We start from the raw sequence: 26,348 nt of genomic DNA on the forward strand, positions 1-26,348 counted from the left end.
CTGGGTACTGTGGCTTTCCTCGCTATACCCAAGGAATCCGTTTTCAGATCCAGTATGCCTGCACTGTAATCCTCATTTAATAGACTGTTACTTCAGTGATTTTCGGGGCTCTGTGTCATAAAAGAAAGATTTGGAGGTTTTAAGTTCATAACAAGTTGAGGACTTCGGGAGAGCAAATAGTGTCCTGAGATACTGTGTCTAAGTCCTCAGATCAAATCTGATCTAGAGCAAATAAATGGACAAATGAAGGTATAATCCTGGAATTTCTATGAGCTGAGGGATAGTGTTAAACTAACAGAGAAATTCACTGTCTAGTGAGGATGTTATCTGATAATACTAAGTGCTTCTGGAAATGTCATTCTGTGGTTAGCTGCCTGCAGTAATACTGTTCTTCATTCTGGAATCCTTTATCTTGGGATACAAAATGGATGGCAGACATTAATTAATGAAATCTTGTCGTGTTCCCATGGGATTTTCAAGGTTTTTATCAATTGTGAATCTGATGAAAAGCATTAAAATGTCCAAGGGTCACGCTGTGAGTCTGTAACAGAGGTCAGCGTAGGACCCTGGACTCTCTGTGCTATACAGAACTGCCAGTGGAGTCTGTCCAGCCAGAAATGGAGTGTAAGTTCAGGAGAGGGGGAAGATGTGTGAAGAGGTTGTGAAGAAAAGGCTGAAGTCAGATACTGAATCCGATCTCTTGTAGCTTGCTTGTTTTATGCACAAGTGGGCAAATTTGTCAGAAATCACAGAAAGTAAGGCTGGAAGGGATTTCAGGAGATCATCTGGTATCCGTCTGCCCCAGGAGAGGGGAGGGAAGGAAGCTCATTGTACCTGAACCTTGCCTGACAGGGAGAGCTCTGCCACAGAAAGGTTTGAGTTAGGCTTGAACATACATTTATCTCTCTAGATGATCAATTCCAACGTATAACTGTCCGTGCCAAGAGAAGACTTTTTCCAGTGGTTAACCTAAATATCTTCTGCTGTAAATTAAGATAGTTCTTTTTCAGCCTCTAGTGGCTATGGAGAGAGGTTTTATTATTGCCTTACAGCGACCTTTTATGTGGTGGCAGGCTGCCGTGGTGTTACTGTGGGCTTGCTATACAGACGTCGCTAATGCCAGTAACCTGGCCTAAGACTTTTCCCCTAACACTGAAGAAGTAAAAAGGGCAGTTCAAACCTTTATGTATTCATACTGTTCGCTATGTAAAACTGTTCTGCTGTACACTTCTGGTAGTTAGGAGTTACTAATTTACCTGTAAGCTATTTTTACCTCCCTTTAAAACAAACAGCTCCCCCCGCTCTGCCCCAAACACCCACACCCAACCCTCCTTCTAGTTACTTCTGGTTTCTTACAAAGGGTTTTGTAATGTGTCTCTCCTGCAAAGCTTCCCCTCTCCAGTGATACTGTGCTTAAACTAAGCTAAAATGGAGATTGGCCTCCAAACACTTTATGAACCATAAGCTTAACAGTAATAGGAAGCTTTAGGTCCTAACCCATGTCTGTATTTTGGTCTGGATCAAACTGATGTGTTTGCTGGCTCGGCTTTGGGTATATTTTAATGATGAAGTAAGAATTTAAGAGTACAGTTTGTGACTTCAGTGCAGTCAGACCCAGATATTAATCAGCCCTGGGTCATAACACACTCTCCCTTTCTCTGAAGAAGTCTGACCGATGTGGTTGAAAGAGGAAGCAGATTGACAGATTACCGAAAGTGAGACAATTGTGCACTTCGGTCTGACAAACCACTGTGGTGCAAGTCAATAGTGCTGTAACACCTATACGGAACAGCAAGTACTTTCCCGCTGTGCTGAAGGTGAGAAGTGTGCTGGGCTGGGGAGCACACTCTGTGCCTGTGCTGCAGGCCTCTGGGGAAAGTCATTTCTTGCAGCCGCTTTTCACGTAATCCTGTTGTTCCTGTTTTCCAGCCAAGTGTATGAGAAATGCTTTAAACAACGTTTGTTTTTCTGGTCGTTAAGAAAATGCAAAGCAGCTTCTTCAGGTGTCTTGTCATCTTGAACTCACTTTCAAAATGCTGTAATCAAGTAGTTTCTTTATGACAGTCCAAAAAAAAGAAGGCCACCGTTCAAAGGAATGGGGTGGGAGCCTTAGTGTGAAAGGAGATGACACCAAAGGACTTGATTGCCTCCTTGAGATTCAAAGTGCGGCATTCTGCAAAGAAAGTGGCCAAGACATTAGAAGGCTTGGCTGGAAGTTGTTTAAGCAATGAACTGGCTGATTTTGGCTGTCTGGCTCTCATATGGGTTACGTGGCCGCTGGTGAGGAATTATGGACGGGATTTGCAACGAAGGAAGATGTTACTGAACAGGCAGTTCACCCAGTTCATGGGTGGAATCTCACAGTCTGTCCTTTTGGAATAGTTTAAGATACATCTCAGGAATTGTTGAGTGAAATTGCAGGTATTAATTGTTTCTTACAGATCCCGGGTGATGGCAGTCTTTGGCAAGGGAAGAACCTTGCTAAGGGGACAACCCTTCTTGCCAAGATCTGATGGCAGCAAATTACAGATTGCAGAGGCTGAGAATTGGCAAACAAACCACCTCTAAGTTACACTAGTTACGAGAACATCATCATCTGAGACATTCTGAAGTATAGGTTGTTCAATCTTTAGATTTCTTTGCATACTAATTTGTAGAAGCCTCCCTCTAGCAGAGTCTACCATCTAATTTCCTTTTGCAGCAGGTACGCTTCTTCAGGCTACCTCTCATTCCCAACCAAGAATCCTAGCAATGATGTAATATGCATTGGCATGCCTGTTGCCTGTGAAATTGTGTAAGAGAATGAGTTCCCCCAATGTTTATTTCAGCTCCATTTTTAAATTTATTTTTATGCTCATCATTTTTAAAAAAAGAGAAGAATGACCGTGTGAAAAATCTGCTTTTCAGTGTCATTCTGAAATTGTTGTTGATTTGCTGTTGTCTTTGCTTGGATTCCATATTGTTTAGTAAATAACTCAGTGTTACATATCCAGACACTGTCTTTCAAAAGTTATAGGGATTTCTATACATCAGAAGGGTTTGTTGATAAGGTGACATGAAGGACAGAAAATATTTGTGGAAAAGAAGCCTACAGAAAGGGAGAATTTCAGTTAACAAAAGTCCAACCCAGTGGATGTGGATAAATAAAAGAGTAGAGAAGATTCTGGGGCCTGGGAGAATAAGAAGTATAAGCTGCATTCATCTTCTCTGAAGCCTGCACTATTCTGTATTCAGGAGACCGTGATTTGATGGCAGAAGACAATATTTTGATATGTATTGGTGTGTGGCAAAAAAAAAGAAAGCCTAAAGAAGACAGTTTTTGACAAAAGCCTTTCCCCAGCTTGCACCTTACCAGTGTATTTATATACCACCTGATATTTGTTTAATTTTTGTACCCATTCTGACAATTCTTAAACAGTTTTGGGCTGATTTTGAATCTAAAAATTCTTCATGTCCCCAAAGGTCTGGCTCTGAGTGGAAATTACAGTAGAGTTCCCACTGTTGGATGTGGTCAGTGCCACAGCAGGGCAGGGACAAGCAGAAAAGAAGCACTCGGCTCAAAAGAATCCCGTGTGCTTACTTTCAAAGGAGCAGCAAAGTAACTGGTGGTTGAAAATGAAGGTGCACTACTATGAGATTTGCTCAGGGCTTTGTTTTGTACTCCTGGCACTTTACATGGCCTTAAACTCTGCTCATAAACATGATTGAGCTGTTACTTCTAACCTATTTGCCTCGCTGTAGAGATCTATATAAAGACATTTTCTTAACTTGCAAAGCCATGTGCAGGTCTCTGACCCATGTAGATTCATACAGAAGACTGTACAGTCCCCTCTCAAGCAGGGAGCCTCCTCACCTCCTGGAGAGCCGCAACGCTGTTCGAGGAGGAGCATTCTTCAGCCCTTATGTCATGTGTCCACTCCTGAGAACACTGTAGTCTGGACACCTGAATATTTTTGTGAAATTATCACTAAATGCCTACATGATCATGACCACAGGCCCTGCCCATTTTCTAGACTTCCTGATCAACAGCATGGAGATGACACAGCTCTGCCTTTTGGGCGATGGAAATGCTTGGCTAATAAGGGCTCTCGAATGGTTTGAGAAGGGAAGCTTGTTACAAGGTCTGAGCATCATTGAATGGCAACTTGGAAATAGATCTATTTTTATGAGTTGCATGGTGCTTTCAAAGAGGGTCTGTGAACCGAGGAAACACCACCTCATAACGCTGTTGCTGACCTTACCTAATATCTTTCTAAACCTTCTCAGTGTTAGGCATATTTGTCAATTTAGCCTTTTCAGCCCCCTGCCTTCCTCACCAGCAGGGAAGGAGGTAAGTATTCCTATCCACATTTTATACTTTAGCAAATGCAGGATTTAATAATTTTTTCCTAGTTACAAAGCAAATTGCTAGAGGAATTGGAGAGGTAACTTAAGCATCCTGCGCCTGTAACCCCATTAGCAGTTTCCCTTAGGAGTATCAAGTCCACAAGTGCATGGATCTGTACTTTGCATATAATTCTCACTCAGCTCGATACATTTTCTGTTTACCCATCTGCAGACTGGAAATAATGATAATGCCAACCTGTCAGGCATTATCTGAAGCTTACAGTTGTATAAAAAATGCTAATTGTTGAAGGTGAAAGTCTTGCTGATTGAACGTTGTTCTAGGCGGCTGTAGGAAATACGAGCAGATACAGCGGGGTTGTTGTGTTGGCTCATTTGCAAGGGCATCTCAAAGGAAGAAGCCACATTTTGCATGGCCTGCTGATGTTCCTGGACTGTTCCTGTGCTTGTGTGTTTGTAATTGTCCTTTGTTTTCTGTACCATCCACAGAGTCCCCCCCGGAGAGGTGTGGGCAGAGGCGCAGCATGCCCAGCGGGGTCACTGAGAAGAACCCCACCATGGAGCCTGCTGCCACGACGCCCTTCCGGGTCACGGTAAGTGTCTCTCCCCATCTTAATGATTGCTATGGTATCTTAATGATTGTTGTGGGGTTTTGCCAGAAGGGAGAGGAACTTGCTCATCCTGAGAGAAGAGGTGGTGTATGTGAAACTAGTTGATTGCTTATTTTTAAGTAAATGTGTTGTTGTTAGATACTGTTAGCAACAAGCAACTGTAAAATATTTCTTAGTAAAGCAACAAGATCTGAATTTGAATCTGGAGCAGGTTTGGGTAAGTTGTTTCACTTGGGAGACATTCCTAGTGAGGTTTCCTTTGTGAATCCTAGGTCAGTGCAGTATATTCATAGATGTATTTACTGGTCTGCAACTGTACAGTATGTCCTCGTACTCCTACAGAGAGAAAATCTCCTATAGAAGAACCTTTCCTTAACTAACAGAAAACCTGCCAAGCTGGTGATTCCCCAGAGCCTGGTATCCTCTCCCAGCAGGAGCCTAGAGGAGCCATTCACTGTTTTCCATTTCTTCAATCCTTTTGCTTTGAGATGCTCTGCTGATATCACTGTTTTGTTGTGATAGCAGTATGTAAAGAATGGGAAGTCATTTGGGAGTGGAACAGAGCAGCACCACTAACATGAGTAACAGTGATACCAAAATCAAACAGGATGAACAGGGTCTTGTTGCTCCACGGGGAAGGGCACTACTGTGTCCCTTTTACAGAAGGGAGCCAAAGACCCAAAGAAGTCAGAGCTAGTGGTTGACCAAGGGATCTGTCGGTGCTGAGCCCTAGCTCTGTGGAGCTGCAGACGAATCAGTAGTTGCTAACAGTTTCACTGCAGTATGAGGAAGAGTAAGGAGTCTAACCACAGGACTCCCTCTCCCTACCCTCTCTGCACTCCTACAAGACCAGATGTTTGGGCTGGCTCATAGCTTTAGAAGATAGGCCCTTTCATGCCTTGGAGATCAGTTCTGGAATGAGTTAAAAGTCTTTGTTTCTTCTTTAGTTAGAATGTGCACAGTAGTATTTATCACTACCTCCCCACTGATACAAGTCACCTCTCTAACAACCTGCAGATATTAGACTTCTAGAGTGGATCACAGTAATTTTTACCACAAGGATTGTGTTATCTAACAAATAATATCAAATCCAAGTAATTATTTAATTTAGGAGTACACTCAGCTGACAAATAGAAGCACAATGGTGGGATTAAAATAAATATTTTTTTGAAAGTGGGCAATAAACATGCAGCTGAGAGTAGCTGGTTTTTTTTTTTTTTTCCTAATGTATCATCAGCCTGGACACGTCTATAATTAATGCAATAACGTCTTGGGAGGCTGGGCCTTTGTAATCAGCTGACGTTACCAAGGTCTTTTGGGTAACATTTAGGGTAACCTCCAGTAATAGTAAGAGAGAAATCTATTTAGAGATTTAAAAAAATAAGTACAAGCATAAAGTATACACAGCTGGAGATGGATATACCCCGTACGAGCGATAGCCAAGGCAATCAGAAGGTTATATTTTCAAGAGGAATATGTCTGATATATGTGGATAATAAGTTTGCACAAAAATATTTTTATTCAGAGAAGAGGCAAATGGTCTTGGAGCTGGTTTTCTCAATGTATGTTTATAGGTTTTCTTTGCAGGCCACACCTACTTTACAGGCTCAGCTACTTCATAACAAACCTAGATAGGTAGAACCAGAATTGCAAAGGAAAGACGATGGTGCAATCAAAAAAATCTGAGCACACCCAGTTCACCTGAGAACGTTTGCACTGATGAATGAATCATTAATAGCAGTTTGTCTAAGTAGTTTATTTTAGTTCTATAAATTGTAAGTTTGTGAATGTGTAACATTCTCTGTGGATCTATATTCTGTAGCCTTTATATGAAACACATGCTGAATATATAAGAGCGTGTTTTTTGGTACTGCCCTATTTGCTAAATGAAATGGGAAGAAGTGATGAAAACAGTGAGTGGATGGCAGGAGACGAGTTCTGTTTTGAAGGCGCGTGTACAGTATGTGGCAAATACTGAAGACAATGAAACAGAAAAACAATGGAGTATGAGATGTCTTTAAGCATTTGCTGTAGGGGCATGTTTGGTTTTCTTTTTCTGGAGTTGATGAAAGTTATTCTCCTAACAGCTCCCTGTTCTAACAGGTCAAAACACAGAGGGATCATCTTTTTGGTCTGATTCCCCTTGTGGTATCACCTTTTTGCTAAGCAAGGTGCATCTTGTTTCAATGCCAAGAGGGAAACTAATTTTTTTGTCTAACCCCCTTGTTCCACAAGCCACATGCCCTCTATCTGAAATGATTATCAGTTACAAATGCTCTAAAGCTCTGAGCATGGCAGACAGAAACACAGTAAAGCTAACTGAATAAGCATGCTTTTGCTTTGTGCCTTTCATTTATCAGAATCTGTCTCTCTCGGTAAATGAGCACCTTTGAACCTTAAACAATGTACTACTTGTTGATGAAAAAGGCAAAGAATGATGGGGAAATCTGGATTCTTTGCAAGACAGAGGATTTGGGAGTCTTTTTCTTAGTGTAATTGTAGTCAGTGAAAATAAAATGCTCTTTATTCCTTTTCCAATGGCATATACCCCGCTTTATGTTTTTAGAGAAGTTATTCCTGTCTTTAAGCAGGTTAGCTCCTGTTAGTGAAACAGCCTATATGGGATGTGGTTGCTTGCTTTGACTGGCTCTGTTATTCAGTATGGATTAATTAAGGGCAGTCATCAAATGGATAATACAGAGCATTTTTCTTCTCTGAGTTACAATCCACTATCATCTCATTTCTTTTCCTGCTCAGCCCTCTGAATGTTATTGCCATTAATATGAATGGCTTCATTACATACATAGTTTTTATGGCTGCCCAGATTTCAGCAGATGTCTGACTTAAGAAATATATTCTCCCTCACCTTCCTTCATTAACCAGAGGAACATTAGCAGTCAGTCCACTCCAGCCACTGGGAATAGTAATTAGTGCTTTAGTTTAGTGGTAATGGGATTATTACTTTTGAGCCTGCTGCTGTAGGTTTTGATGTTGTAAGCTTTTCATATTTTACAGCTGATTGTTCTTCCCTGACATCTCCATCCTTCTGCTGTTGAGTCTCCAAGGGACTAGTAAGCTCAGGAGCCATTGGATTCAGCTATTTTGACAGTGTTGCGCTCCCAGTTGCTGTCTTTCATTTGAAATCTAAAGCAAACCAGGGTGGAAGTGCTCCCTTCCCATACAGAAGTTTGCCAGGCAAGTTACAGTTAATTGGGCATTATGGTTTTTGTAGCAGCTTTGGAAAACAATAGCTCATGCTATTTTTTTTAGTTATAGAATATAAGCTTGAAAATCAAACCTTAAGATTTCTACATCTTAGTATGTGAACTAGCTATTCTTATTCCTTCTACAAAAAGAAATTTTTAATAGAGCTTCTTAAACATGAAAAATCCTTCCCTAGTCCTAGTTATCTCATGTTGTAAAATGATTATTTTCCATGTAAACCCACCTCACTTAACTTCTGTGCTATCAGAGCTTTGTATGATCTGATGTAGTCTAATGAATCCAAGTCTCTAATCCAAGTGTCTGCTCATTTGGGGTCGCTGATTCTGAATCTGCTCTGAGCACCAAGTTCAGTATTCAGAGACTGACTATCCTCACACACGTTTGCAGGAGACATCTTTGGAGTTAAATGGTCTTGTGGGAACCCTTCCTGTTTGTCATGATTCTGCCCCTTGAATGAAGAGACCTAATTAACAAGTGCTTCAAGAAAAGTCACTATGTAAGGATAGAAAAAGAAAGACAGAAGGCTTGACTTAGCATGAGATGTCAGTTAAAATGTTGCCTGCTTAGGTAGCGACCTAGAGTTGTCTCCACTGAGAATGGGTAGTTGGCAGCAGCTGATAATGCTCAAGAGCTGTAGACACCAATGTAACAAAGGGCAAATGCTGGACTCTTTGCCATGCTCAAGGGGAGATGAGTGAGGTCTTGCTGTTGACTGACATTTACCTGTTAGGAGAATACAGAGAGGCATTTAGCCTCTCTGCATTGAACCCAAATAGCTTAAGGTGTGAGATGGGTTAAACCTGAAATTTGTGTTGTATATTATCAAACATGGGGACTAGAAGATGGGAAACTCTCCTGGGTATTAAATCCTCCTGCTCTGCCCACCTTGCAGGGCAATCAAGAGCAAGGGTGGGATTGCTGAGACTTGCTGTGTGATGACTTCTCTCCCATCTCATTAGAGCATTGCCATCTATTGACTGCTTTTATTAGAGCCTGATTTATTTAGTTCTCTGTGCAAATATCCCAGGCCAAGGAGAAGTCCAAATTGCCAAAGAACTTGTGCAAGAGTTGGATTAAGTGATTGGATCAAGAAACCAGAATGATTTCTTGCTGTTAGTCTACCTCACTGACTGTGCAAGGAACCTCCTTCCAAATAGGGTGAATTAATATAACATACGTGGTCTGAATATTTTTAAACGGTTTGAAAATGGCTCTCTGCCTTTCTTACAGAGCTGTGTCTGAGGAAGCATCTGTATACTCTCTCTTACCCCAAAATGCTAGATAGGGTTTAGGATTTTCTTCTTTCTGGACCTTTAATCCTCAATTCTACTATCAATCATTTGCTTTCCAGGATCTCAGAAAACACTTCTGTGCTTCTTCTGGTTGAAGCCACATTGGCTACAAAAAACCCCAACAAAACAAAATCAAAGCACATTGCAGCTATAAGCTACATGATCAGGCTGTCCATCCATGGAATTGTGTAAATTGAATTGGAAGGGAAGCAATTCTCAGAGAAGCTTCAAAGGCCAAACCCAGTGCTATAAACACACTCTTCACCGGCTCATTGTCAGTCATGAAGATGAGTATCATCATTTCCTCGTTTTCTCCTGTTCCTTCATCGTCTGCTTGTTGTCTATTGTTCTGCACTTTGAGTGTGATGTCTTGGAGCAGGAGCTGTCCTTCGTGGTTCATTTGTCATTGCTCTGCCTTTCAGGCCCGTTCATAATGAAGCATTTATAGTCACAAAGAAATATGAAATCTTTTTAGGTTTTAGTTCTTCTTCTGCTTGTAATGTTAACTTGTTTTCCAGCAGTTTTTCTGCCTGTTTGGGTTGGGTACACAGCTGAATTTACAGTGATACATTATAAGCTACTCTATGGCATTCCTCCATCTATCCTGTTTTTAATCCTTGATAAATGAAGTATTAAATACTAATGGCGTATCACTAAATGGAAACTCCTGGAGAGATGAAAGTGAGTAACCCTTCTACCATTCCTCTTCACTGAACATAATCCTAAATAATGGAATCCTAGTTCAAGCTGCTGTGGACGAGATACTGAAGGATTTTTTCCCAAGTTTTTGCCTGTGCATAATATACACTATTTTCCATTTTGTTTTAATTTTTTTTTCAAAAGCAGTCATGTAAATTATATTATAATAGTTTGACTTTGGAGAATTTATCTTCCTGTATTATGTGAAGAGTTGTATGGTGCTTCCCTCGGCATGATCACCCCGTCTTTAATTGAAATGTAATTGTTTACTAAACCATTCCAACAAGAAGGGAAAATTACTATCATTTTGGTCTGTGGCTGCATACATTAAAGTACTCCTTTTACGGGGACTGAATTTAAGGAGAATAGGAACATCATCACAGATGATGTATAAACAGAAAGCTATTATCATTAAACTGTCAACTGCAACAGAATTTGGATAACCAGTGTTAGTGGCAGCAAGAAATATGTAAATTACTTTGAGAATGTATCTGTCAATTCAGCCACCGTTTCTGGAACAGGACATGCCTGGAAGCTCTGGGTTTCTGAGCATTTTAGGGATCGGAAGAAAAATGAGGTCCTTTTGAGCATTTGCAGTTATTTCTAGTCTTACTGGTACTGTTCTGCAAAAATTAGGAGTGTTAACCTGACTGTCAGATTCTTTTTTGTCAGGTACAACAACAGCATGCAGACTTTGTACTCTCAAAGCATCTTTTGTTGGTGGATTTCCAGGCTCTCCGCAACGGTGGCTAGTTATTAGCACCCTCATTTTACAGCTGGGAAAACTGAAGTAGGGAAAAGTTAACTAACTTAAATGTGATCATGCAGCAAAGCCAGGAAATATGTCCTGAGCTGAATTTCTTAACTTCTAATTCCCAGTCCTGGTGTTAACCACTAGCTAAGCTACTCCTAATTACTTCTCTGAAATCCTCGATCAGTTTCAAGAGAATTAAATATTCTTCTCAAACTTGATGCTGTCATGTGAAAATGAGTAAGTGCTTTTCTGGACTCCCAAGTCATTGTTCCCAGGTCAGACATGCCTGGCTTTCTTACGTTCTCTGCCAGCACCCCATGTTGTCAAATTTCCAATTGCTTGTTATTAAAATTAGAGCCCTCTGTCTTATTTTTCTAAGTCATCTTGTTAACGTAAATCTCTGGGTATTTTTGCTCTTTAATTTTTGCATGTAATTTATGAGACATGGGATAAATTCTAGTTAAGGCATGAAAGATAGATTCTGTTTTAAAAAAGGGAATCTTTTTCCATACTCAGTGCTACCTAGCACAAGAATTGGAAAATAAAACTGATTGTAAATATAGTATGTTTAACTATTTGAGTCTGACCTTGTATATTGAAAATTTTCTAAGTAAACTTGGAGTTTCCAGTTGGGGGAATACTGGAAGACAGCATGGTTAAAGATACGGGGGATTGTCAGATTTCAGCACAGAGCTGCAGTTCAAACCACTGTGGATTTATTATGTGCATCAAGCAGGAGACAGAAATGACAGGATAAAAGACATGGTGCTATGACCTGCTTCACTGAAAAGGACTCGGCAAGGCAGAGTATGGATTATTTTCCTTTTTGAACTGAGTATGTTCCAGGGAGGTCTCTTTTTCAGAGCCTGCAGCTGTCTAAAGGACAGTTTTACAGAAAGGAAGAGGCATAAGGGCTCATCAACAGCTTAATTCACACACTGAGGCCGCTCTTCTTTAAAAGTATTGGTAATCCTGGTTTAGTGTTTGTGGGGTGGAGCATGGTTTTCGTCTGCTTTTGATTGCTATCAAACTGACATGGTTGGACAGCAAAGCCCTCTGTTCCACAGGGTCTGTACGGACAGCAGCAAGGCTGGCTCTGGTATGTGGCAGTAAGGAGAGGATGGAAGATGACCTGGCATTGTTAGCATCCGTTAGATGCTTTGTATAAGCAGAATTAATAGAGCTTGATCAGCTCTTAAAGGGTAAGGATCCACACAGCAGGCAGTCAGACCCCCTTATTTAATCTGCAGTGATGGCAGCTTCCACCAAGAGGGAAATGGCCATGAATTACTAAATTGCTGTGCCCCAACCACCACTGAAACATATTCAGGACTAGGGGAGAAACTCACATTTTTGCTTCCTATGTTAGGCCCAGGCAGTGGATTAACAGGGGAGCTTATGTTTCTAGGGAAAATAAAGTCAAATGCTGTGTAGTTCCCAGGTGAGAAAGGGGAAAACAAACATTTCAGCAAGTTGTCTGGCTCTGCAGTGGGTGTAAATTAGCACGATTCCAGTGATTTCATTTAGCTATTCCAAATGTTTACACTTTCTCATCCTTTGAGGACAGCTGGACCCACTCCTCTGGGGTATGTGAAATCCAGGGGCTTTCAGAGAAAAAAACCTGTTGTTCAGGGTCCAAAGGAGGCCAACGGCAGAAAATCCTTAGAGCTGCAACAGAAGATCACATCCTTGTGCCAGGAAAGAGACTGGAGACAGGGAAGGAGTGAGAGTGAGAAAGCAGCTCCAAGCTCTTCCCAGAAAGCCTGCGCAAACTTTTGTAGGAGAAACCTGTGTTATTCTCATGATTTTTTGACTCTTCTCTTTAGATCCCTCCATTCCTCCACTCCTGTAGAAGCAGTGTTGCGGCCATATGAGAAATACCAACAGTTCCTGTATGTTTTCATGGAGAGAGCCCATGGGAAGAATATTAAAATTTAGGCTGTAAGTAGGGCTATAGGAAATGCTAATTCACATTTCATTCTTTTGATCAGTGTATATTGAATGATAATTACAGTGATAGTACTTGGCATTTCTGTAGCACCTTTCATCTGAGGCTGTTAAAGTGTTCTGCCAATCTGAATGAATTCAAGCTTGCAGTCACTGTGGGGTTGCAATTTATCATAATGCCTTAAAATGAATGGGGAAACTAAGGCATGGAAAGATTATATGACTTTCCCCATCTTTCATAATCTGTATAAAAGAGTTGGAACTGCATAGTAGTTCTGTTGATCATCTTATAAGGAACAAAAACAACTCAAGGCATCATTTAAAATGGTGAAAATTATTAAAACTGTCCAGATGTCTGGCCTTCGCTCTCTCTCAAACATGTTTGTTTGGCCTTTTTTGTGGCAATTTCACAATTTAATATATGCTCAGGTGCTCTGTTGTATTTTTGTCTGTTGCAATTGTTTGAATTCTCCCCACAAAGACAGACAAACAATCTCAAATTCTCCCTGGATTTTTCAGCAACATACTTGGATTCATAATAGTTCTTTAGAGTCTTCCATTTCCAAAGGATGGTTTGAACAGAAGTGGCTACCTCTTGCTCATTTCAAAACTAGTGCAAGAAAAAAATCGGTAGTATTTCAAACTCTTCCCTGGAAGTCCAAATGCAAACACCCTGTACTAATTAACAGGCTGTAGGGAGACAAATGAATCTGACTAGTTTAATTTCTGTGAAATGAATGAAAGGCAAAAAGTAAATAAACAAAAGCTTTAATTTGTTTAAACCTCCAGGCACTGAAAAAATCTCAGATTGCTGGTAGCACAGAGAAAAGACAACCATTAAAATATACAACTTGACAGTGTCCCTTTAATTTGTTTCTGGGTCACAGATAAAGAATTGTACTGCAGATATAAAAGGTAGGGTAATAAACACATTCTGTTCTCCCGCTTTCAATAGCACTGATATTGTGCTTTCAGAAAACAAGTCAAATAATGTAAGGTATTATTTGAATCTCTTGGAGAGCTCCAGTAGAATATGAGTGTCCGTTTAATCATGACCTTTATCTCTGAACTTTTTCCATTTGGGAATTTGTATTGCTTTAGCTCATGGATATTAGATATTAACTTAGATATTAAACTAATTGCAGTGGAATTAATAGAAATGTGTGTCATTGCCACAGTTAACACTGAATGGTTATCAATAAATTTCTTCCAAGTTTTAACTTAATTTCTAAGACGTATTTTTCTCACTTAGACTAAACACTTCTCTTTTAATAGCCATAACTATGCCATATTTTGAGCCATAATTTCTTGGACTTTCCTTGTGTTAGATGGTTCACATGTCATCTGCGTACTTTGGTAAGAACTTAGGGTGCTGTGACAGGAAATCACGTACGAGATGCTCCATCCCAATTGGAAGTGATCTTTCTGTGTTGTCCAACCCTGTGGAAGTGTCTGACTTTGAACTTTAACTGGCATGGAAGAGCTTGTGGCACTTTCTATTGAGTAGGGCTGCTAAGTTAGATCATTTGGAAGTTGTTTTGGGGGTTTCTTCTTCCCATCCAAATCCCAAACTGGTGCTGCCTAATGTGAGAATGTTTCTCCAGGTGGTGACACTGTTGTTCCAAACCAAGCGCAGCTACTTGAAACAGCAGATCTGATTTGGATGGTCTCATGATGATTGCATGGTCCTGTGATACTTGCAGCTGAATAACTTTTTATTACTGTGGGTCTGCATGTAAACATACATGTTAAGATGACATTGATTTCTATATACTTTTTTCAAACTTTAGTTACCATGGAAACAAGATTCACTTTCTCCTCCATACTGCCGCTTTTCCTCAGCACTGCACTCTGATAAGGAATAGACTGTATTTGTCCTCCCCACCCTCTTTTTTTCCTAGTGAACAGTGATAGTCACGGCTCAGGCATCAAGGATAATTTGAGAGCGCAATGGTACAAGCTATAATGCCTTTCCTGAGGTATTCAGGTATTCCTGGGCCTGGCGCTCTGCCAGCAACTTTCCTGTCTTTATCTTCCTCCATAATTACCATGGATCATATCTTACCTGCAACATTCTTCAAAGCACCAAGGAAATTAGCTCCAGAACTAATCATGTCTTTATTTCCTAAATTGCTCTGTGTAGTTATGTACACTGTTCTGCAGAATGGGATTCACAGTCATCAGCATAACCTGCCTCTGCCTGCCCTTGTCTCGTCCCTTCCTTCCTGCCACTTGCAAGATCATATCCACATATTTCCCATGATGTGACAGTCTGACCTGATTATAGTAAACGATCAAGTTCCCATGCCTTCTTTGCAACTGGTGGGAGATTTGCCCAAGTGTGCGTTCCAGGCTATGACGTGCAGAGCTGTGTTGACTCGTGTCATGTTCAGAGAGCAGCTGGGAGCCCAGAGGGGCTGCGCCATGACTCTGCCTCCTTGCCATGACCAGGAGAGCTTCTGCTTGCGCTGCGCAGTGACCTCTGCAGCCTGCTCTTCCAAGGCATGCAGGTAGTATAAGGAAAGGTGGAGCCCAGGTCTGCGCTCATCTGTTTTATGCAGATATTGCAGGAGTGGGTGGAATCTAGGATTAGTTTTCTTTCTATACTAATCTTACTTAGCAGTTGATTATCTACTTTCATACTGAGAGCAGAGATGACTATGTCTTTAGACATACTTGGGAAATAGGGATGTGGTATGGAACAAGGTGGGAACTCAGCATGTCCAAGTAATGCCCCCCCATATCCCTACATCCATTAGCTTCTGAGCACTGCAATCACCTTCCAGAAGAACAGGGTCAAAAAGGCATCCATATACCTTGCTTGGTGTTTTGTAGCTCCCTGTCAAGTCTAGATTTTTTAAAAGATTTACAAATAGTAATTCAAGTTTTTCTAATATTAGGAGGTAGAGGAGGATACCTTCATAGGAAACAAGGCACTCAGAAAGTTGCACAACTGGTATGGCAGCTGGCTCTAACTGAGGGACAGCATGCAGGCCATGCCTGCCTCCTGGCTTCAGACCTGCTTTGAATGCAGCCTTCCTTGATAATTAGCAAGTGAGTCAAAAACAGTTAAGGAATAAATGAATGAGACTTCAATCTGCCTGATAGAATTGAAATTTCCTGCTGGGTGACAAAGTTCTGCTTTAAAGATAGTAAATCCACTGCTAATAATTAGGCAAGAAAGAATCATTGCTACGACCCAAAAATAGGATCTGCCACTTACAATGTCTGTCTTATTGAGGGATAAAACAGCAATGAACTTAATTTTTGCCTCCAATTCTTGAAGGATATTCTTTTTGGTTTATAACTTTGGCAAGCTTTCAATTTGAGTGTCCTAGGAAGCGTAATTGTCAGCTGTGTAGTTTATTGCTACCTCACATCACGTTCTTCGCCACCTTAACCCAAAGGTCAGACACAAGGTACAAGCATAGGAGGAAAAGGAAAGGAGTAAAGGTGGAGAAAAATAGCAGGGAGTAGTCTTGCATTGTTTTTCATTTCAATTTAAATTGATGATTGAATATTTGTGATTTCATCTGAGAAAGAAAAACTGTTGGGCGCTTTTCATTTTTATTTTGCATAGAGGGGGCAGGTAGAGACCTCGCTTGCAGTCTCTAGATGGAAGGGTGCGTATTTCTAGCCTCTGGTTTCTATTTTAATTAGGAGGGGACTTTGAGGTTTTGAGAACTATTTTATAAATATATAAAACCACCTAAAGTTCTTGATTTTTTGTGGTATAATTTCAAGTAGAAAGATTCCTTCTACCCCATCCTAAGGATTATTGCCTGTTACAGTCCTAAGCTTTCTTAATCAAAAAATTTTATGATCTGTGTGTCATGAAGGACAGAAAAACTCCTGAAAGCAAGGCTGGTATACTCCTGTAAGTGCCATATGTGTGTTATATTTATCCTTTCATCGTAATTTTTCTCCTTTTATTCAAAGCTGTAAGCAGAAGGTGAATCAAACTGAAATACTAGTTTTCATAAATTTTGAGGTTAGGACAAATGAGCTTCATCTTAAGGATTTTCACAATGTCTGGAAATTAAGTTGTCTAGAAAGGTAGATAGGGAAAAATGCAAGACTGATGTATTATCTGAATTATAGTAGGTATTCACCATAACTTTACAAAAGTTAACATTTTTGTTTGATTGCAGCTGTAATTATTGCTGAATACAAATGTTCCAATTTAAGCTTCAGAATTGTGGTGAAAGTCTTTGGAGCCAAGAGCATCTCCCTGAAACATGAGTTTCATATTTGAATGAGTAACTTTTACTGCAAAATTACACAATGAATCCCTACATTCAAAGGATAATAATAATGTTTTATTCTAAACATATCATCTACCAACTGCTTTTTAAAATTTATTGGCCTAGCAGCTGGTTTTGTAGAAAATGTGTTATTAAAAGCACACAAGATTTGTCAATGAAAATGCAGCGACTTGATGTTGATACCTTTCTGTAGACTTAGAGCTGGTCATCAATATTGTGGAAAATGGGGTTATCTCTTCCAGTATTTGCTCTGCTCTGAAGATTTCAGATGGAAATGAGTAGGAAGATGCCTGATGACTAGATACAACATGACATCCGCATGCTGCTCCAAGGCCATAAATCAAAGTAGGGAAAGCATGTATAAAACACACTCATGAAACAGTTTACTCTGTATCATATAGCAAAAGTGGACTTTAAAAGAGAACATTAATGTAAACAGATTTATGGAGATGGTTTTCTCATCTCCCCTGTGTGTTTATTGCTCATCTTGGGGATCTTTGATACCTGTTTTAACATGAGGCAATGTATTTGAATGGTTGGACTGCTGGCATAGGAATGAAGCATTCTTGAGAAGTAATCCTGACTTTGCAACTTATCTGCTGTATAGTCAGTGTAGCAAATCACTTAGACACCTCTACCTTCAAACTTGTTTCCTCTGTGACCTGCCAAAAGAATCGATTTTGACAGTATTTCCTACCTGCTATCCCACCTCCACCTACGCTACCTCATTTCTCCCCTTCTCAGACAGTAAGCTTGTTGAAGCATGGATCTTCCTATGGACTGCCTTTTAAAAGGCATATTCTCATTTCTGATATTGTAAAAGAATTAAGTTAATCTGCTTTACATGAAAAGATACCTTCTTTCCTGAAATCAGATTGGTTTATCCCAGCTATTCATATGCAGGTTATGTACCTGGTATAAATGTACTGAGCCCAATGGTCACTTACCCACTGGAGCTGAAGTTCTGCCCCACAGTAACAGTTCCAAAGTGCAGCTCTTGGAAGCTCCTGGGCTTCTTAGACCATGGCAAAAGCACCAAAGGACTGTGGATCAGGATGTCTATGGCCATATGCCTTGCAATGAATTACTTATCACAGCAAGCAGGACCCTTTATATAGTTATATGCCAGTACCTTGTGTGCAGGCTCGAAGTCTTAAGAACCTGCAGGTGTTTTCCCTTGGATGCCTTCTATAACAAGTCTGAGTGATAAAAACCATCAGTCTTTGCAGAGTTTGGTTGTTTTTCATGCCCAAATGGGATCACAAAGCATCCAAATACACATTGCTACCATGTCCTATAAATTCTTTATCTTCATTTAAATCACAGCTACATTTTAAAAGCAGGATGAATGTAATGATTCACAGCTGATATCGACTGTTTAAGTCATTATTATGCTACAAAAAGTATCGTGAAAGTTTAAATTTATAGGAGTGTGAATAATTTTCTGTCAGCTGGGAATTATCCCTTTTAATCTAAAAGGCACTCATTCTCTCCCTATCTGAGGTTTCAAAAATATTTGCCTGATTGGAATCTGTTGCTCTCCATTGTAAAATAAATCTCCTGTGTGTACAGTGCATGGGAGACTGTAAATGTGAAACTTACTACATTTATTGAAAGTCAAATACTTAAAACTATATCATAAACAATTGAAGTCTCTGAACTCATAGGATATGTTTTCAAAGTGTTGAGTAATGGCTTAGCTGTGTACCTCCTGGATTTGGAGTTTTTGTTTGAAGTCACTTAAACTCTCATGAGTCTAACCCAGTTATTTGAATAGAGCATGGTATATATGTGACAGTCAGCCAACCTGGCTGGCTTTCCAGAGTCAAGATTCAGTTGGTTTAACATGCAGGCAATTACCTGCAGTAAAACAAATTATAATAAATATCTAAGCTTTGAGTTTTTAGGAAAAAAAAAAAAATCACTCTTTAAGCCTGAACTGGGGGAGTGAGCATGTTTTGGTAGTGGTACTTTGAGGAGGGACAGTTCATCTCTACCAAAAGGATTCTGGGCTTCCCCACATTGCATGATGAAGGGAAATGGAGTCTTAACAACCCCTGGCATATTGTTAAATGTTTTTGGTATTCCCCTCTCCTTCCTGGCTGTATAAAACTTAATCTCCAAAGCTCCAAATATGACCAGCTTGCTTTAACCATTAAGGTTAAATGCCTTACTTTTCTCTTTTCATAAATAATAGTAAGAATGACTCTCTCCTAGAGGCCATAGATGTTGGGAGGTTCCCTCAAATTTTCCTTGATGATCCTTACTGGGGCTGGATTAGTTTGTTTCTTAAAACCTTACTTGGAGAAACATCTGTCTTTTTATGTTACTCGATCTTACTCTTTGCAGTAACAAGTCCCAGAATATGGATAATGTGATGCATTTTGTTTGCTTTCTAAACGACTGCCATAATTACACTGGAAAGCAGACTTCATGTACAGTGTGAATCCTTTTTTTTTCATTTAGACACTGCTGGGATCTTCAGGGACTATCAGAAGGCACTTTGCTTAGTTCTGAGGTTGTCAGGACATAGTTTTTCCTCTGCTGCAATTACAACCTGCCATGGAGGTTGCCAGCGCTTGGTTTCAACTTCTGTTCAGCAGTGACAGCTTTGTTCTAGGGCACTAAAGATGCTCAAGAACCTAATTTGAGCACAGTTCTCTAAGGAAAGAGAGAACAGAGGAAAGCGAAGCTTGGAGTCTTTTTTCCTGCATTTCAAGGAGAAACAGAGTCCTGGAATGGCCACAGCAAGCCTGGTTCCAGGAGCTGGAAAACAGCTACTGCAAGGTGTTACTTGGTCTAACTTCTGTTCACCTTTGTGAAGCTGGCACTGCCCAGCGCTGCACAGGAGGTGCTCTGCTTCTGTCAGGATTGTTCTCGTTAAAGGCAAAGAAGTTTTGTATATCAACAGTTTGTACTCTGGGATGGTTGACTCCACTGTGCCAGTTAAATAAGAAAACTGTTTCACCCTATTGAAATTCTTTCCCAGGTGGCATCCTTGCTTGGCTTCATCTAGGCAGTTTTTTTTCTAGTCGCTCCTCTCTTTGGGTAAATAACTGTTTTTGTTCTCAAGGTTACTTGCATTCTACCTGTATCTCTGTTTCTGCATCATTCACCCCTGATTGCTCAATTACCCTTCTCCTACCTTCCTAAGGAATATTTATCTGTCTTGTTCGGATATGAAATGTTGACAGTATGATAATTACGGAACTGTGAACAAATAATCCAGAGTAGTGTGGTTTTGTTTTAATGGGAGAACAAAAGAATCCAAATTGAAGAATCAGCTGATCCCTGAATAACAATGGCTGTCGAATTGCAGTTGTTTTCTAGATTCTTCCTGGCAGTTGCATTTCTTCATTCGGACTCGATTAACGTCCCGCCTGTTCCATGTGCATGTTACATGCAAGTCATCAGTGCTAGCTGGAGAGTGCAGACAGAGACTTCCCAAGTTTTCTGTTACTTTACCCTAAGGCCTTGGCTTGCCTGAAGTTTTTTGGTAGTTCTCTTGGTCAGGGACTAAGGGTGTGTGCTGGCTGAGGGTGACTATTTCAGAGGCTGGGAGAGGAGCCTTTCCCTGGTAGAAAAGAGCAGAAAAGGAACAGAGTGAAATTCTGCAAAGAAACATTTAGCTGAATATCAGGAAAAATGTCCTGAGAGATACCCGGCACTGAGAGCTGCCAGTCTGTGTAATTCTTTCTCCAGGGCAGAGGGAGAAGACCCTGTGACCGAGACATTTTCAACAAGATAGGTAAAATCTTTACAAAAATAGAGCATAAGCAGCAATCCTTTATTGGCCAGAGGTGGAAAAAGGATGAGATGTTATGTGTTGAAGCTATTGCTTCTTCTATCTGTGATTTGCTGGTACTTGCATGTATTAGATTTGCCATATTCATAATTAACCCTCAGTGCCTCTCATTTGACGTAATTCCAGTTTTCACGACCTAGACAGACCCACACTGTCCCTTTGGTGACCTGTGGGACTTCAGTGCATCTTCCATCTGATTTTTCAAATGGACTGAACTGAGTGTTTCCAATGACACTGCAAATTTGATTAATCTTTTGCCATAGAAGGGCAGTGTTGCTAAGCAGCGCTTACCAACATGAGCTGTTTCTCACATTCCGGGACTGCTTTATGGCCTGGCTCACAGATATACCCTCTTGTGCGCTTATGTACTGTATCTCCGTGTTTATTCTCTAACTCTGGATGCCAGAGCACAAGTTTGACCACAGCGTGTGGAGCTGTAGGATTTGAGTTTTTGTTGCCATCTATCACTGGACACACAATGTTTTTGCAGCTATTTTTTCATTCTTTTGGGTTTTATCCTAATTCCAAGACACTTGAGTCTCAGAGGGGCTTTCTTTATCCCTATAGAATAGGGGTTTTAAGGTAACATCAGTCAGAGCAAGTTGGTGGTTCATGGATGGAAGTTACTTGCTCTTACTCTCAGACGTAAGAGTTCCTTACTTCACCTCATCTGCGTGTTTCTTTAGGGGCTCACAGGATGACTGGGAAGGGTCCTGAGATTTATGAAACAAAATTGAGAAAGAGAAACTGAGGGAGTTTTCACCCACTTGAACAAAGTCATGCGTTCAGCCTCCTCTGAACAGGAGGAGTAGTACATGTTAATCTATGTGTGCTTTTCTAGGTCCAGAGATAATAAACTGTTTTGGTTTTCCTTTTAAGTTCACATTTCTTGTGCTCTGTGGAATTTGTAGACTATTGCTCTCCTTTGCCCTTTCCCCGGGCTTGCATATTAGGGAAGTCTTACTGACTGGAGCAAGCTGGGTTTTGTCATGTAAACAGAATTTGGGTTTGTTGGTTGATAAACTTGCAAGAGTATAACTTCTCAAGGTTAGCTCGGCAAGGATTCTCATAAGTTTGGGGATGTCTTCAACTTCAGATGACACTCTGGCTGACAGTCTCCTGCCTACCATATGCCCAAGTTCAAGCATTGCATGTGCTAGAAATGCACTCTTTGGGGAAGGGGACTCCATAGGGGCTGTCTGTTCGGTCACCTCGTGAATAGAGCCCTTTATCACATCTGACAGGAGGAGAACTGGATAATAGGAAAACAACTTATAACTTAGAAGTTCAAATCAAAAGACCCAACAGTAATATATTACATATGAAGTGTTTGAAACGATACATATACTTACAGGCACATGCCTCTATACACTGAACAAATAAAAAATATTTGATCCATAAAGGTCAGTGCTATACATGAAATTCCCTTCCTTTCTTGTATCAATGCCAGGAGACCACTCGGTGGATTACTTCTGTTCTTGGGCTTCCGAGAGACACATCTGATGCCTAAACTCACCCTCAGTGGTTTTTTTTGGTCTGTGCACTTCTTACTGTAGTTTAATGCAGTCATGTTCTACAAAGAGAATAGTAGAGATGCGCACTTAGGTGTCTTTACCTGGTAACAAACAGTATCAAATGCTGCCCAGAAAAGGTTTCTATTTTATTTTGAAAGCTAAGGCTAACTTTGGTAATTGTAGAAACAGGTAAACTCACTTTTTTTGGTACATTTATGGCTATAATAGGATGCTTAGCATTGGCAAGGCTCTACTTGGTTCACAAATACAAATATTAATTATCCATTCAGTGGAGCTTCAGTAAAAGGGTATTTCCATGTACTGTGGAAGAGCCATGGAAGAGCAGCATAGATGCTGTGCAAGAGCAGAAAAAAAAGCTGATTCCAGAATTAAAGAAGTTTAATATAAAAAAATAAACTAAGATTCTAAAGCCCAGAATAAGGACAGGTCTGGTAGAAAAGATTTGCTCCCAATTTTATACCTATAAGCTTATCCCTGATATGCTAGAAAAAATGGGCACCAGATATGAAATACTGCATTACACATTTATACTCACGGCCAGTATTTATTTATGGCAGTTTCATTATTATGAGTAGTGAAAAAAATTCTGACATCCTCTCAAGTCCTTTGTAGTTGAGATTTGCTTGAACTGAAACAAAAAGATATGGAAGAACTATAAAAATAACCCCATCTGTTCACTAGTTCCTGTGATACGTCTTTATAGTGTTTATTCTGTGTGGTCTCTGGATAAGAGCATAAACCAGGACTTTTGTCTCTTTCTTCAGGGTTCCTGTTGGATTAGCACTATCCCAGTCCCGGTGGTTCAAACCCTCACCACGCTCTTCGCTTTGCCCCATGTGTGTTTGGCCAGCCCCTCTCCCTGTTTTCCTTGCTCGTTGTGCTTCGAAAATACTGAGAGCTGCCAGGACTCTTCCAAAGAAAGCTGCTCTTGGTGCATCCAGCTTGATTTATTGATTTTTTTTTAATTTCATATATATTATGTTTCCATGGTGCTGACTTTTTACCTTTAAAACTTTATCATGTGGGTTCACTGCGAATGAACATTAATGGTGAGGGAGTCAGTTCCCGACTTGCATCATTACTTTATGTTTAATGAAACAGGAGATCAAGATTGTGCTGTCTTTAACAGTCTACTCAGTTTTGCACCCCTCCCTTTTTCTCTCTTCTTTCCAGTTTTCTTATCATTGGCTGAGGGTGTGTGGAAGTACGCAATTCCTGCATCTCAAAGGGATACGGTTCTGATGGGTTTGCACATATGCTATAAAAGGATTATAATATTAAAACATTCAAATATTATAATAAAATGTAAGATTATTTCCAGGTTCTAGAGTAATTGGAAATGCCAAAATTGATAAGCAGGAAAAATTAAAATGAGAGTCCCACCTTCCTCTATCTGCAGCAAGACGATGGCATCAGATTTTGGGTTTGTCCAAATATGTAAGAAAAAACAGCCCAAATCACAGCAGACTTAATTAATTGTCCTGTTTTGAATTGTGCCCATCCTGTTTTAGCTTAAGTAACAGTGGTTGTGATTAAGCTATTCCTCAAAAGGATTTGTTTTGTTTTTTTCTGCTTTTGTTCTTTGTGTCGTCTTATAACTTCAGTCAGCTCTTCTGATTAGAGCAATTGTATTCCAGACTTGAGGATGTCAGAGTCAAAACTGCAGAAACAAAACAAGAAAAGCAAGGCCCTTTCACTTAAAAAAGTTAAATCACTGCACAGCGCGAGCTCTGTATGTCTTTTCCTTGCTAGGCTGGTTGAGTTCTGTGCCATAGTCTTCTGTGGGCTTTGATGGATGGCAAATTTCCATACAACTGTGCAGGTTTGCATGGTGCTATATTCTTGACCAGAATGGTTGTCTCTACTCTAAAGACCCTAACATATCTCCTCTTGCTCAGAAGTTAGGCTGTGCAAGGGATGAATTTATACAGTTAGTACCTCTGCTTACATTTTAAAGGGTATTTAATGATTTACTTTATGTCCACTACCTAAAAGGATGTTAATATTAGCCTAAGTTTTGCTTCATTGTATTCCAGCAGAACTTGAAAAGTAATTTGGGCTAAACAAAGACAAATCTGTACTAAATGAAGCAAAAGCGGTTATTCTCATTTGTGCAAATTTTGCACTAGTTCTGAATGAGCTAACGTGTCTACATCTCGCAATGCGGCATGGGAAAAGAACGTTACATTGTGCAGCAGTGCAGCCGCGCTACATCCTGGCTAACCGCTCCAGAGTACCCCTACCCTGTGTGGACAGGGTGTCTCTGCACTGGGCTGAGTTCAGGCTCAAGTAAGGACCCTCAGCACCACAGGTTGTGGCATCTCATGGTTTTCTGCTGTGGCAAATTCTGAAGGGATTCTTGGGCTCTGCAGGTTTCTATTTATTGTCATTTCATACAAGTCTATTAACTTCTGAATGAAACCTTCCTAAGTTAGTAGTTTAATCTTTTCTAAGATATTTTTACTGGTGGTAAATGCTGCCCACACATAGGAAGACACAATTCTGCCCTAGACAGCTCTCAATATAAACTTCAAAGCATATAAAGAACATGTAATGTAAAGGGCAATGCTTTAATTACTAGAACTCACAAGAATGCAGCGAGGCTAGAGGAGTAGGTAATGTTCATACGGTAGGATTAGCCTCGTTTGTCTGGAGATCAGAATCAAATGTTGATTAAAGTCATAAATGAAGAAGAAATGGATGATGTTCTTATGATCTCACCAGGAAAGCACGGCGGTCACACCCCAGGTTGGATTCTCTCTCTCTTGTATTTGTGGAGACCAACTCCTCTCTCTTTTTTTCTTTACCCCATCTAAAAATTACAGAAGGTAGTAATTCACACATTAGACTTTCTGATCTCTGGCATGCACTATGGAGGTGCAAAGTATTGCTATAGCAGCATAATTTATCAGCATTAAAATCTCTGACATATCATTCTCCCAAGGAAGCTAGCAATGAAAACTGAAAATGGTACAGTGTGATCTCCTTCTGGTAGCAATGAATGTAAAAACAACGGGAAACAGAAGGAAAGTAATATCTTACTGCAACCCTAAATTCTAATTTCCAAATCCTGCACAAATCATCTAACAGTTGTCAAGATGTGAAATACAAGGTAGTGAAACAAAGCTGTGATCATTTGCCACAGAAAGTATTTGTTTTTTTCCTTATCAATTCCCTGTCCAGAGTTCAAAGCTATTACTGGATTTGAAGAAGTGGCTTGATAATATGATGACATATTTGTGGCTAGGCTGGAAGTGATAAGGAAGTCCAGTCTCTTGCTTCTGGGCAAAAACTGCTCACCAGTGGTGTTCAGGGAAATACTGCGTGATTGGCCAGTTGCATATTTTTGATCTTTTCCTTCACAGTAAATATTGGCTAGTCTCCATAGCAGGCAACCAGAGGCCTGATCTAGCCAGAAGAACAAGAGCATGAAGAGTTGATATCATGAGTATGAGGCTGATATCATGTTGATATCATGAGTATGAGGCTGGCTAAGGTCTGAGTGCTGAGGGAAATATCTTAGCAATGTTCTAGATAATGCAAATCCTCACATTTGCTGTTTCATAGTCATGTTTCTCTGTACTATAAAAAATTCTCTGAAAGTATTTCTCATGGACAAAACACTTTTGAAAAGGCCTTTGTTATCTTATGAGTTGGCTTTGTGTAAGATGGCAAAGTGTATAACCTGATGGCCTGTGTTATGTACAGCATCCTAGTTCAATCATGCAGATAGCTCCTGGAGAAATATTCAGTTCACATGAATGCATGTTACATACCTCGTTTGTAAGTGAAGTGGCACTTAATAAATGTGAAACACCTTTGGTTATCTAGATGTTTCAAATTCTTGATGCACTTAGAAACAGGAAAGTCA

General features: G+C 40.2%; 1 protein-coding gene across 10 annotated transcripts in view; it reads left to right on the plus strand.

Moving 5' to 3' along the window:
- DAB2IP (DAB2 interacting protein) overlaps window positions 1–26,348 on the plus strand; it is a 211,106-nt gene that overhangs the window by 61,488 nt on the left and 123,270 nt on the right. For all 10 annotated transcript variants that reach the window (XR_012996777.1, XR_012996778.1, XM_076355589.1 and 7 more), the window contains exon 2: window positions 4,834–4,937. Coding sequence is in view for 8 of the 10 variants with exons in the window: in XM_076355589.1 (XP_076211704.1) it covers window positions 4,834–4,937 (104 nt within the window). In the remaining 2 variants the exon portion in view is untranslated. The remainder of the gene's footprint in view (window positions 1–4,833; window positions 4,938–26,348) is intronic.

The sequence above is a fragment of the Aptenodytes patagonicus genome, chromosome 18, assembly GCF_965638725.1.
Source record: "Aptenodytes patagonicus chromosome 18, bAptPat1.pri.cur, whole genome shotgun sequence".
Lineage (NCBI taxonomy): Eukaryota > Metazoa > Chordata > Aves > Sphenisciformes > Spheniscidae > Aptenodytes > Aptenodytes patagonicus.